The following is a 12,259-nucleotide window of genomic DNA, read 5'->3' on the forward strand; positions in this document are numbered from 1 at the left end:
CATGGCAAACAGCTTGGGAGAGAAGCACTACTCAGATTCCAGCCTTATCTCTGGCAGCCAGTGTCCACATGTAGCAAGCAATTTGCACAGACCTATGTGGTGGCCCTGAGCCTGACATGCCCTTGGCCCCATTCTCAGTAGAGCTCAACTTACAGCAACACACATGCCCGCACACACCCCTCTAAGTCAGGGAGGGGCACGCCACTGAGCAACCCAAGATCATGGGAGAGCTGTCCCCACAGAGGATTCTGCACATTTGCAGAGCACTTCCACCCATATCATGAAGGAAAGAATAAGCCTTAAAGGAATACCTGAAATGGAATTATGCAAGCTCAAGATTTTAGCAAAAAGGTGCTTTAAGTGCTGTTCTTCATAATCAAAATAAACCTCCACAAGATGCTACTAAACACTCAAGTGTCATCTGGTTAGTACTGCCCAAGATGAGGGAGTGGGTTGGGTAGAGCTGTCCAACTCTCTCCTTCCCTCTGACAATAATCTAAAGCAGCACTTACAAGAGCAAGTCAGAGCTCTCTGTGCCCACATCCCTGTCTAAGGATTGGCAGTCATCTATTCTGATCCATTTGAATTGTCCTTCTGAGCCAAAGCCTCAAGTCAGCAATAGTGAACTTCACTAGGTCCTCCACATGGTCCTGTTACAGAGCAACTATGGTCCACTCTTCCTTCCCAAAGCATCTCATCCCCATCCATCCTTCTCCATTCCCACCTCTCCACCCTGGGCATGACCACCCAGAACCCCACTTCTCAGAGGAGCCCAGCACTCGCCTCCTGCTTCTGGTCTCTTCTCTCTCTAACCTATCCATCCTACTCTTGCTAAAAGGAACTTTTCTGGCCAGGCACAGTGGCTCAAGCCTGTAATCCTAGCACTTTGGGAGGCCAAGGTGGCCAGATCACAAGGTCTAGAGATCGAGGCCATCCTGGCCAACATGGTGAAACCCCGTCTCTACTAAAAATACAAAAATTAGCTGGGCATGGTGGCGCGTGCCTGTAGTCCCAGCTACTCGGGAGGCTGAGGCAGGAGAATCGCCTGAACCCAGGAGGCGGAGGTTGCAGTGAGCAGAGATCACGCCACTGCACTCCAGCCTGGTGACAGAGTGAGACTCCATCTCAAAAAAAAAAAAAGAAAGAAAAAGAGGCACTTTTCCTTAGTGTATTTCTTTGGTCAGAAAGCCACAGTGGTTTTCTATGGTTTAAAATTTGAAAATAAGGAAACTGGTCAACGATGGTAAGAGGATATAAAGCAGAGGTCAGAGAAGAAAGAGTGGTCCTTGTGAAGGTTAGAAAATGTAAATGCCTTTCTTGAAGGGGACGGCATCTAGAAGGAGGGAGTGAGATGTGACGGGGCAGAGGTCAGACAGGTATCAGGAACAGGAGAGAAAGCAACGCTTCTAAGTAGGAAATCTGAAAGTTGTTCTGCAATTGATGAGAAACCAGACAACCCCCAAAAATACCCAAACAAGGAAACAAAGCAAAAAACCACTTGTATCTTCTATCTGAAGAAAATGACATTTTCTTGAGAATAATAAAAGAAGACTTGGATAAATGAGAAACTGCATGTTCCTGGATAGGAAGTTTCAATATCATAAGTGTGCTCTAGTTATCTCTTATCTAATTATATATATTTATATATGTAACATGTATATTTATATATATAACTTATATATATAAAAGTAATACATATATTGGCTGCCCAATAGATACATTTCTTTTATTTTGCATACACACAATCCTATCAAAATTCCCATAAGATTTGTTTTTGGAATTAGAAAAAAATGTCTAAAGTGAACATGAAAGAATATATGCATCAAAGTGTCAAACATGTTCTTAAAATGTAGAGTTAGATATAATATCTACCCAATCAGCTATCAGCTGTATAGCACTGGCCCTAGAATAGTTGGAATAATAGAACAGAATAGAATAATAGTACAGAAAAAGCTCTGTACAATGGTCCAGGACATTCTAACAAAGACACTAAGATTAGTGACCCAGAATCTAACATAAAAAGATCCATTTTTAATATGGAATCAGAAAAACTAACTTTAAGCCAAACAAGCTGATATGGCGAGTGAACATTGTGACAGGCTGGATTGACTGATGTGTTCCTTTTTAGGAAGGGAAAAGGCCAGGAGAAAGCAGGAACCCAGGCTGGTGTGGGAAGGGCCAAGTGTCAGCAGGGCACGAGTACACCACAGCCAGGAGACCCCCTTGCTGAGTGGGGTATGACACCACCCTGCTGCCTGCAGTCTCAAGACATTCTCAGTGATGGTCCATGATGCTGAACCCTGCACAGGTGCAGAAGAGGCTGAGAAACAAGCCCAGTCCTTGATGGTCTCTTTCTGATTGACTGTGTAAGCTTCCCTATATTTATTGCCTCTCTTTGATATATAATCCATTTCCTTAAACAGTTTCCTGAGTGCCTGCTGTTAGGTGCCTGCTTCTCAAGTGGGAACATTTCCATGCAGACTAACAAAAAATGCATACCTCTGGGGGCTTCACTCACCCATGGTCAGCTCTGGAGCAACAGGACATTGGGTTTTTTGTCTTAATTTGTTGATAAAAGAACAATTAGCCAAAGCTCTGCCCTCTTCCTCAGCAAGTTCCAAGAACTATCAGGGAGGAAGTGATGATGGAAGGAGGTGCCTGAGCCCACGCTCCAGGTACAGGATGCTAGACTAGGGGTTGGCTGGATGTGAAAACAGGAACAACTATCTTTGGGTGGTCAGCAAAAAGGCAGACATGAGATAGTGTGCGGGAAACCATGAACATGCTGCTTTCCCAAATACGTCCAGAAGTGCTCAAGGAAAGAGAGGACCTTGATTCTTTAAGAGTGTAAGGGGAAGCCTGGGAAGCAGCCAGGCTCTGTTTTGGTTCCAGAAAGCCTAGTTAAGCTGAACTCCCACGGCAGAGCTCCTCCGTCGGAGCTCCAACTACCGGGAGCCTCCAACATGTCCGCAGTAGCCCTTCTCCCCTGGAGGAAAGACAGTCTCCGGAGAAAAGCTTCCGGATGAATGAATGCCATGTAAGGCTTTTATTTGTTTTTGTTTTTGACTTGACTAAGAACACTTCAGGGAGAGGGAGCAGGGGTGTGCACAGCCAAGATGAGGGAGAGGCAGAGGTTACCCTTTGTGGAAAGAGAGGCTGTCTAGGTGAGCAGGAAACTCAAAGGGAGCAGGGGGGTGGTCATTAAGGCAACTCAGGGACAGGGTCCAGCTTCTAGGAAGATGCAGGTGAGCCCCTCTAGGATGAGGCTTCAAACAGACAGCACTCAAGGCTAGAAGAGTCACAGGATTCCTGAGAAGGGGAGGTAGCGACTGTCAACTGCCAAAGCTTCGGGGAAGAGCTGTGCCTGTTCTCGGCAACCCCAGATTCAGCTGGTGGGCAGCTACCTGGGTTGGGAGTCTGCTTTCTAGAACCGGCAGCTCCAGGAGGCAGAAGCCTGCAAACTCAGCCACTCCATGGGGCAGAAAGTCACACATGGTAATAGGAATATTTTCTAGAACCGCTAAGCCAGATATTCAGGCTCGGCTGGATATAAGCACTGCAGAGCCACAAGCCCACCCAGGTGGATCCTTGGTGAGACAGCAATCCTTGATGCAGAGACAGATGGCAAAATGCCCATGCAGAGGGGATGCCCAAGTCAGGCTTTCAGATAGAATAAATTATAGCCTCCAAGGAAAAGTATTTAAGAATCTGCAAGTAAAGACTCAAACTTGATTTGGAATGGTTATTGGAAAAGAGTGATCATCACGCAGGAGTGACCACAACCTAGTTTCAGTAGGCATCCTGGGAAAGAAAAAGACCTAACTTCCCCCTCAGAGACATTCCGTTTTGGAAAAAGAAGAGTGAGGATTCAGGCAGCAGTTAGGAAAAGACGTGGAAAGAAAAATTTAAATAGTTAATAGTAGTCATTAAGCTTAAGGCTTCCTGAAATGCTGCCACATCACATTGCCCCTTTGCATTTTCAAAGAGTATTTTACTAGTAACAGAGGATGCACCCCAGAAGGTGCTGCAATTGACAATAGATGCCGGGCTGAGGACTTGATTTATTAAGAGAGCTGCAGGAGGTTTGGGGAGTGCTGGTGAGTCTGAGAGCGCTTCCATGAAAGGCGACAGAGCTTTGCAAATGCTTCTCTGCATCACTGTTGGAGACCTTGGGTCGGGCTCAGAGAGGCAGAAGTTCTAGAAATGGTAAATCATCCCTCCTCACTCCCTGCCAAAAGAGTGACGCCACAGGATATTTTCAAAACTGTCCGTTGAGAAAGTGACAGTTACAAGGATGCAATGACACAGATGTCACAAAGATGTGACAACTATGGAATTTTCCTAAAGTCTTGAAACAAGGGAGACAGGGAGATGTATAGGAAAGCATTAAGGCAGACCACCCCCCATCCACACCCCCACCAACACACACACCCTAAAATGAAAAACAAAAACAAAAAACTAAGCCTAAGCAAAGGCTGAGGAATCCTTAGCCAGAAATGAAATTTCTTGCCAGGTAACGTTTGCCTTATTGTTAAGGAAAGAGTATTAATTTCTTATATTTGCCCTCTGGGTTGTCTAGAGCAGAGGCCAACTGTTAAACAGACTTCCTGCATGAATTCAGTTTATTTGTTATCCTAATCCAGAGACCCAGGAGAGAGGAAGGGAGTCTCCATGCCCTCCAGGGGCTTTCGGCCCTGACATCTTTCTCTGGGGTCATTTTATTCTCCTATACGATTCACCACATCCTATAGGACCAGCAGGCACACATCAGAAGTGTCTGGGCACACTTCAGCCCTGCTGAAGTCCCAGAGCTATGTTCAGAGTTTCTAGGTAGAATTCAGGTTTCTAAGGGGAATGTTAAATAACTTATTATGTCCTGAACTTGAATATAGCATAGGAAGATTTCTATCTCCTCTCAGGAAAATCAAAAGGGTCAGGGGATGTCAATGTGGATAGTGGTGGTGGGGAACACAGTGTTCCTTCAGCACCTCATTTTTCACCTGAAATCAGTGGCTCACAGCCTTGGTTGTACTTGAGAGTCCCTGAGGGGCTTTTAAAAATATACTTGGTGCTGCAATAAACATATGTGTGCATGTGTCTTTATAGCAGCATGATTTATAGTCCTTTGGGTATATACCCAGTAATGGGATGGCTGGGTCAAATGGTATTTCTAGTTCTAGATCCCTGAAGAATCGCCACACTGACTTCCACAATGGTTGAACTAGTTTACAGTCCCACCAACAGTGTAAAAGTGTTCCTATTTCTCCACATCCTCTCCAGTACCTGTTGTTTCCTGACTTTTTAATGATGGCCATTCTAACTGGTGTGAGATGGTATCTCACTGTGGTTTTGATTTGCATTTCTCTGATGGCCAGTGATGATGAGCATTTTTTTCACTATTCACAATAGCAAAGAGTTGGAACCAATCCAAATGTCCAACAACAATAGACTGGATTAAGAAAATGTGGCACACATACACCATGGAATACTATGCAGCCATAAAAAATGATGAGTTCATGTCCTTTATAGGGACATGGATGAAACTGGAAACCATCATTCTCAGTAAACTATCGCAAGGACAAAAAACCAAACACCGCATGTTCTCACTCATAGGTGGGAATTGAACAATGAGAACACATGGACACAGGAAGGGGAACATCACACTGTTGTGGGGTGGGGGGAGGGGGGAGGGACTGTCATGGGGTTGGGGGAGTGGGGAGGGACAGCACTAGGAGATATACCTAATGCTAAATGACGAGTTAATGGGTGCAGCATACCAACATGGCACAGGGATACATATGTAACAAACCTGCACATTGTGCACATGTACCCTAAAACTTAAAGTATAATAAAAAAAATAAAAATTAAAAAATTAAAAAATAAAAATAAAAAAATAAAAGTGAATATTTCGTTTCCAAATAAAAAAATAATATATACTTGGGAAGCTGAGGTGGGAGGATCATTTGAGCCAGAGTTTGAGGCCATAGTGAGCTATGATTGTGCCACTGCACTCCAGCCTGGACGACAGAGTGACACCTTATCTCTAAGAAATAAAAATAAGAAAAATAACCCAGGCCAAGGCTCACCCTGACCTAATTTTTCTTTAAAAGTTGCTGTTACTAGTTCAAATAGATTTAGAAACTTCAAGGTAAATAAACTTCTCCAGATACATTCTGGACTCCCTCCCTATGATAAACCTAATGAATGCAAGAGAGTAAGACAACATCAGGTCCCCAAAGTGGAAACTGAGTTCCACTCCATGTCTGTTTTGGTCTGGCTGTAACTTGGGGCATAAAAGCTGCCCTTTGAGAACAGGAGGGATTTTGCTGCCCCTGGTTACAAGGTACAAGGGTTGGAAAGTCACTTTCCTGGGGCTCCCCAGGGTGATGTCAAGCCCAAGGAAGTCTCAGGGCTTTCTGCCCTGACATCTTTCTTGGGGTCACTTTATCTCCTATGGGGCTCACCACATCTTAGACCAGCAGTCAGAACGTAATGAAATTTAGCACAGGATTTCTACTTTTCACCATACAACACAGTATGATTCATCTTATTAAAACACCATATAATTCCAGCTGATAGAGAAAAATTGATCCAATTCCAGAAACTATTTTGAAAGAAAATTAAAAAGCGCATCTTTTCAGTCTTAGCATTTTTTCATTAGGTGGGCACCCCAGCCTTAGATCTGGCTCATGAATCTTTGTTTTTGGGTGGCTTAGTCACAGCTATGTCCAATAACTCTGGTCTAATGTTACTTTTTTTGATGAAACCTAAAACCATTTCTCTTTGTTTTGTGCTGTCTTGTGAAGTCTATTTCACTCTATTTCTGTTGCATTTTATTTATTGTACTTAATTAAAAAATTTCTGAGCCAAAAATCAGAAGTGGCTGTTTACATTTTGATTTATGAAAACCACAGTCAAGGATTAGAAACAGAAATGAAATTGTACTCCATCCTGGGCGACAGAGCAGGTAATTTTCTGTTTCTAATAGTGGTAACATATGCAAAATGGATTCAACTCTCCAGTGTAATGTGGGGTTTGTTGCTTTTTTTGCTTTTTTGAGACAGAGTCTTGCTCTGTCACCCAGACTGGAGTGCAGCGGCATGAACACAGCTCAATGCAACCTTGACCTTCTCAGGCTCAGGCGATCTTCCCATCTCAGCCTCTCAAGTAGCTGGGACTACAGGAATGTACTGCCCTACCTGGCTGTGTGCGTGTGTGTATATTTTGTAGAGATGGGGTTTCACCATGTTGTCCAGGCTGGTCTCAAACTCCTGAGCTCAAGCCGTCTACCTGCCTTGGCCTCCTAAAGTGCTGGAATTACCAGAATGAGCCACCCATCATGGCCAAAACACAATGACGTGTTTTAATCCTAACTTGCATTCTTACCTTTTGTAACATTTTGTAAAGTAGCTCCTGTTCACATTTCCTATCCCGAAGACAAAGGTAGGGGTTTTTGGGTCTCATTATAGAACATTCTGGAATCAGTTTGGAGAACTTTTCATTCAATATATCACTTTCCTCTTATGCTCCTACTTGATAAAAACTATGCAAACATTTGTCTATTAGCTAGGCAATACATTGTTCTAGAGGTCACTACCTGCTTCAGGCAATCACGGAACTTTGGGCTGAGACGGCAGAGGCCAGAATATTATCACTGACCAAATTGGCTACAGTGGGACCAAGAGAAGGAGGGAGGTAGGTGAAGCATTAATTTTGGGCCTTCTTGAGGAAACTTTTAATCTTGTAAAAATGAAGCTAGGAGTGCCTTCACCTCCATACTTTTACTCCAGTTTATTCCTCCCAACACTGAGTCAAGGGGCAGCTTCTCCCCAGCAACCTGATAGGGAACCACAAGAAGCTTAGAGGTGCAGCCAGCCAAGTGGGCAACGAGGGGAGGAAGAGGAGGAGGGGGAGGGGGAGGAGGAGTATTCTGTCCAATTAGGTCAGTGGGTTGGAAGGTGGTGTCAGCAAGTCAGGTCATGGGTAACTTCTAGCAACCACAGACTGCTGTCTTAATCACGGCTGGTCTTCTCCTAAATGTCAGGCTGCCTATAAGAATTGGAAGGGGGAGGCCAGGCGCAGTGGCTCACTCCTATAATCCTAGCACTTGGGGAGGCCGAGGCAGGTGGATCATCAGAGGTTGAGAGTTTGAGACCAGCCTGGCCAACATGGTGAAACCCCATCTCTACTAAAAATACAAAAATTAGCTGGGTGTAGCATTGGGCACCTGTAATCCCAGCTACTCCGGAGGCGGAGGCAGGAGAATCTCTTGAACCCGGGAGGTGGAGGTTGCAGTGAGCCAAGATCACACCACTGTACTCCATCCTGGGCGACAGAGCAAGACTCTGCCTCAAAAAAAAAAAAAAAAAAAAAAAAAAAGAATTGGAACGGGGCATGTGGATGGCTCGGCACCACTTGGTACCAGTCCTAGAAAGTCAGGACACAGATACACCAAGAGTGGGTGTCTGGCAACCCTTTCTTAGGTGTTATTTTCTGGAGAGGACAAAAGCTGGGTCTACTTTCAACCGAAGGACAGGACTGATTGGGCATGATTTTCTACACTGGATCCTAACGGGATAGATTTGTAAATGAGAAAGCTTTAATTTTGACTTGAGGAGATTCCTGAGGCTGGAAATGATTTAGACTCATGTCATGAGTGAGTGAGAAACACACACTGGGGTAAACACCAACCAGCAAAGGGCAGCAAGCAGCTTAAGAATCCCAGCACGTTTTGAAAGGAAACTGATTAACTACAGCTCCCCTGGCTGGCCTGTCAGCATCCCACAGCAGTGACAGGCACTAACTCTGTCACTGTGCTCCTTGTCTGAAGAGCTCACTTGTTCTGAGGATCCTGCATGTAATTTTTGATACAGAATTGGTGCCCAAATGGCATGGCTGGAAACCTGACTCAGACAGTTTCATACTCACCCAAAAAGATGATAAATGCATGCAGCAACACAGAGAGTTAAAATTAATTCATGATTATAAACTCTTGCATGTTTATTCTAAATTATGCTTTACAAAGTGCTTTCTCCTACCCCTAGTACCTAAAAAGAGGAGATAACTTTAAACCTGTTTTAAAACTGGAAAATACCCAGAATGAGTTTTTAAAAGTCACCTAAGATATGTGAAGGAGACTCTACTAATGTAGGGAATTAGATATAAAATCTGTGATCCAGTATCTTGCAGCTTATCCATGTAAATTAACTATGACTTAACCTTTGGTGCCCAATAACTTTATGTACAGTGTTTCCCATTGATAAAAGTAGTATAACATCTTTGTTACTATCACAGCAGCAGTGCCTATAGGATTCTCAAATATTTATCCAAAATACTAAATCTAGATGCATGTGTAATATTGATAGCATGCCAAATATATGGCTGTTGGAAAACTAGATAGCTGCAGAATGCTGGCTTGATCAGGGGCCAAGCCAAAGAAATGTCGGTTGGATTATTGCCTTTGAGCTTATTGGGTGGTTACAGATAAAGTTCAAACTACTACTATCAGTCATAATCAACGAAGGTAAGATTAAATAAGCATATCCGGTGTTTGGTAAGTCAGCAAGTCCACTTTCTCTAGTTAACATCAGTATTTGCTGTCGGGCTATGCTGACATTCCTCAGTTGACCATTTTTGTCTTTTCCTCAGGGCTATCTGGTTCTTTGAAAGCTCCTTTGCCTAATATAAGTAAGCTGGTGACCATGTTAGCTAATAAGGGTCTCTGACTCATGTAGCCTACACCTAGCATGTGGCAGAAGGAACACTATATTAAAGATCAGATTTTTATACCAACGGACTTTTTACCAAATAGCAAAAGCAACGCAAAATAGTATTTTATACAGAACAAATCTCTTCAGCCCTACCCAACTTCCAATCAAGAAGCATGCTGAAGACTAGCAGTACCTTTGAGACAGACAGTTCCTTGGATTTAGACTCAAACAGGTGCTCCAGTCTGGAAGTGTCCACCTTAATGGGTTCCAGTTTTGACCACAGGAATTCTCTGCAGCGTCGGTTGTTTTTGCATGGCCAGTCAAAAGGCCGAACTTCATTCCAGAACAAACGGATGGTCTTCTTTTTCTTAGTGAATGTGGGCTGACCCCTGGGTACCTGGGACCACCCTAAGCCCTGAGGAGCGTTGAACACTGGAGGAGGAGGAACCAATAAATTACCGGGGACAGGAGGGGGAGGGATGCTGTCCAACAGGGGCGGAGGGGGTGGAGGCGGCAAACCCAGAAAGGTGGGTGGGGGTGGGGGAGGTGGCCCAGGGGCCTCCCTGTGACCCAGGTCAACATCTAGGACATCAATGTCATCCTCCTCCCCCAGGTCAGTGAAATCCATGTCTTGGATTCTGAGCTCTCTTGGATTGGCCATAAGCTGGTCCCAGATGTAATCAGACTCTGTCTTTGGCTGCACCGGCGCTGTTTCTGTGACCTTGTCATTGGGCTCAGCATCAGGGGAGATGGAACCTCTCCCCAGGTCCCCGCTGTTGAATTTCTCAGCAAATGCTTTCACACTGCCCCGATTGTCCAAACAGCCAACATCCACCCTCCTGACGCTCTCATCCTGGGTCTGAGAGTTGGCCTGCAGGGTGGATATCCTGGTAGCAAGGCTGGCTACCGCCTCTGCCTCCTGCTGGGTCCTCCCGGCCTCCCCATCCCCCTTCTCCTCATCATCCGGAGACTTCCTGTTATGGGCATACAGCATGTCAAGCATGAACCGTTTGTTGGTGAGGATGTCGCCACACTGTCCATTTACACCTGCATCCTGGACACCTGCGGGCCACAAACCTGAAAGTACACGGGAGAGAAAAATGAGAAAGAGGCAAGGGGGCCTCACTTCCATGAGAGAATCGATGAGAATAAGTGAGCTTAACACATGGGAATGACTTCAGAGAAGACACTGCATGAGTAGTCAAAGCCGTGGCTGACAAGATGTTCTTAGGCAAGAAGAGATGCTGCTTTATAGTCCCAAAGACCTACACCAGAACCCAAGACTCTTCCAGGCATGACGCTGCTCCTGGCTCCTACCTGGGCTCATGGGAGAAATCTTCCTTTTTCCTGCCCACCCAAGGCAGCGGGTCAGGACCTACTCAGCCACAGGTAACTAAGGAGCCTCTGCCCTAACTTGAGATAGGGAGGCAAGAAGCCACTTCCTGGCCCCAGCAGGTATTGGAGAGCCTGGAAGATTACCCGTTTCTCTCCCCTACTCTAAATCTGCACTAGTGCAGCTCAAAGTGCCTCAAAAACACACAAACTGTGCCACTGATCACTCTTTAGGTTCACTCCTTATCACGGTCCCTAGTCTCCAGGGGGCTGAATTCTGCCTGGCAATCTCACCCACTCCTCTCCAAGGTGACTTTCCATAGCCCTCTCTTCTCTAACCTCCTGGCCCATCTCATCCGCAGAGACAACCTTGCCTCCAAGTTCACTGACTTAACAGATGAAGCCAGAAGGAAACTTCCAGAGCCTCCCTTCCACCTCTACTCTCCCACCTGCATTGACCCTCAGAACACAGCCTCCCTCCTGCAACTGCCTCATAAACATACCTCTTAGCAGGGGTCAACTGCCCACTTGTGCATTAGTAACCCACTCCAGAAAGTCTCTGTCCTGTATTTCCCACAGCCTTCCCACTAGAGTCTTCCTTTCTGGCACATTAACACACACACACACACACACACACACATATATATAATTTCCCCCATCTTACAAAAGCAAAACCACCCTTGGCCCCACTCATCCCTCTAGCTATCACCTAACTTTAACTTTTCTCATTTCCTCTAAAGTAAAACCGCTCATAAGAGTTGCTTTGCCCACTGCCTCCAATTTCTCTTTTTCTTTTCTCTTGGACCCAGTCAAAGGGAGCTATTGCTCCCACCACCCTTCTCAGTTGCTGCTTTCAGGTACCAGTGACTTTTGTGTTGCACTAGACACAGCCAATCACTCCCTCCTCCCTCACAGGGGTCCCAAGATATGACATATGACACAGGGCTCCCAAGACATCTGGCTACTCCTTCTCAGTCTCCGTTGCTGGTTCCTCCTTATCATCAACCTTTAAATGTCCTTGGACCTCTTTTCTCCATCTGCACTCTTTCAGTCTCATCTAGTTTCAAGGCGTTAAATGCCATCCATAAAATACCACCTTCTCCAACCCTGCACTCTCCAACCTAAACTGCTTCTGCAATCCTTTGCTGTCTGAGCTACGGCAACTTAATCCATCTTGCTGCCAATTCCAAGAACCTCAGAGTCATTCTTGACTCCTT

General features: G+C 45.2%; 1 protein-coding gene across 5 annotated transcripts in view; it reads right to left on the minus strand.

Annotated features, from left to right (window-relative positions):
• The window catches only part of FHOD3 (formin homology 2 domain containing 3), a 498,310-nt gene that overhangs the window by 51,381 nt on the left and 434,670 nt on the right, over positions 1–12,259 (minus strand). For all 5 annotated transcript variants that reach the window (XM_055233750.2, XM_055233761.2, XM_055233789.2 and 2 more), the window contains one exon: positions 9,904–10,787. In XM_055233750.2, coding sequence (XP_055089725.2) covers positions 9,904–10,787 — 884 coding nt within the window. The remainder of the gene's footprint in view (positions 1–9,903; positions 10,788–12,259) is intronic.

Source organism: Symphalangus syndactylus, chromosome 1 (genome assembly GCF_028878055.3).
Source record: "Symphalangus syndactylus isolate Jambi chromosome 1, NHGRI_mSymSyn1-v2.1_pri, whole genome shotgun sequence".
In the NCBI taxonomy this organism is placed as follows: Eukaryota; Metazoa; Chordata; class Mammalia; order Primates; family Hylobatidae; genus Symphalangus; species Symphalangus syndactylus.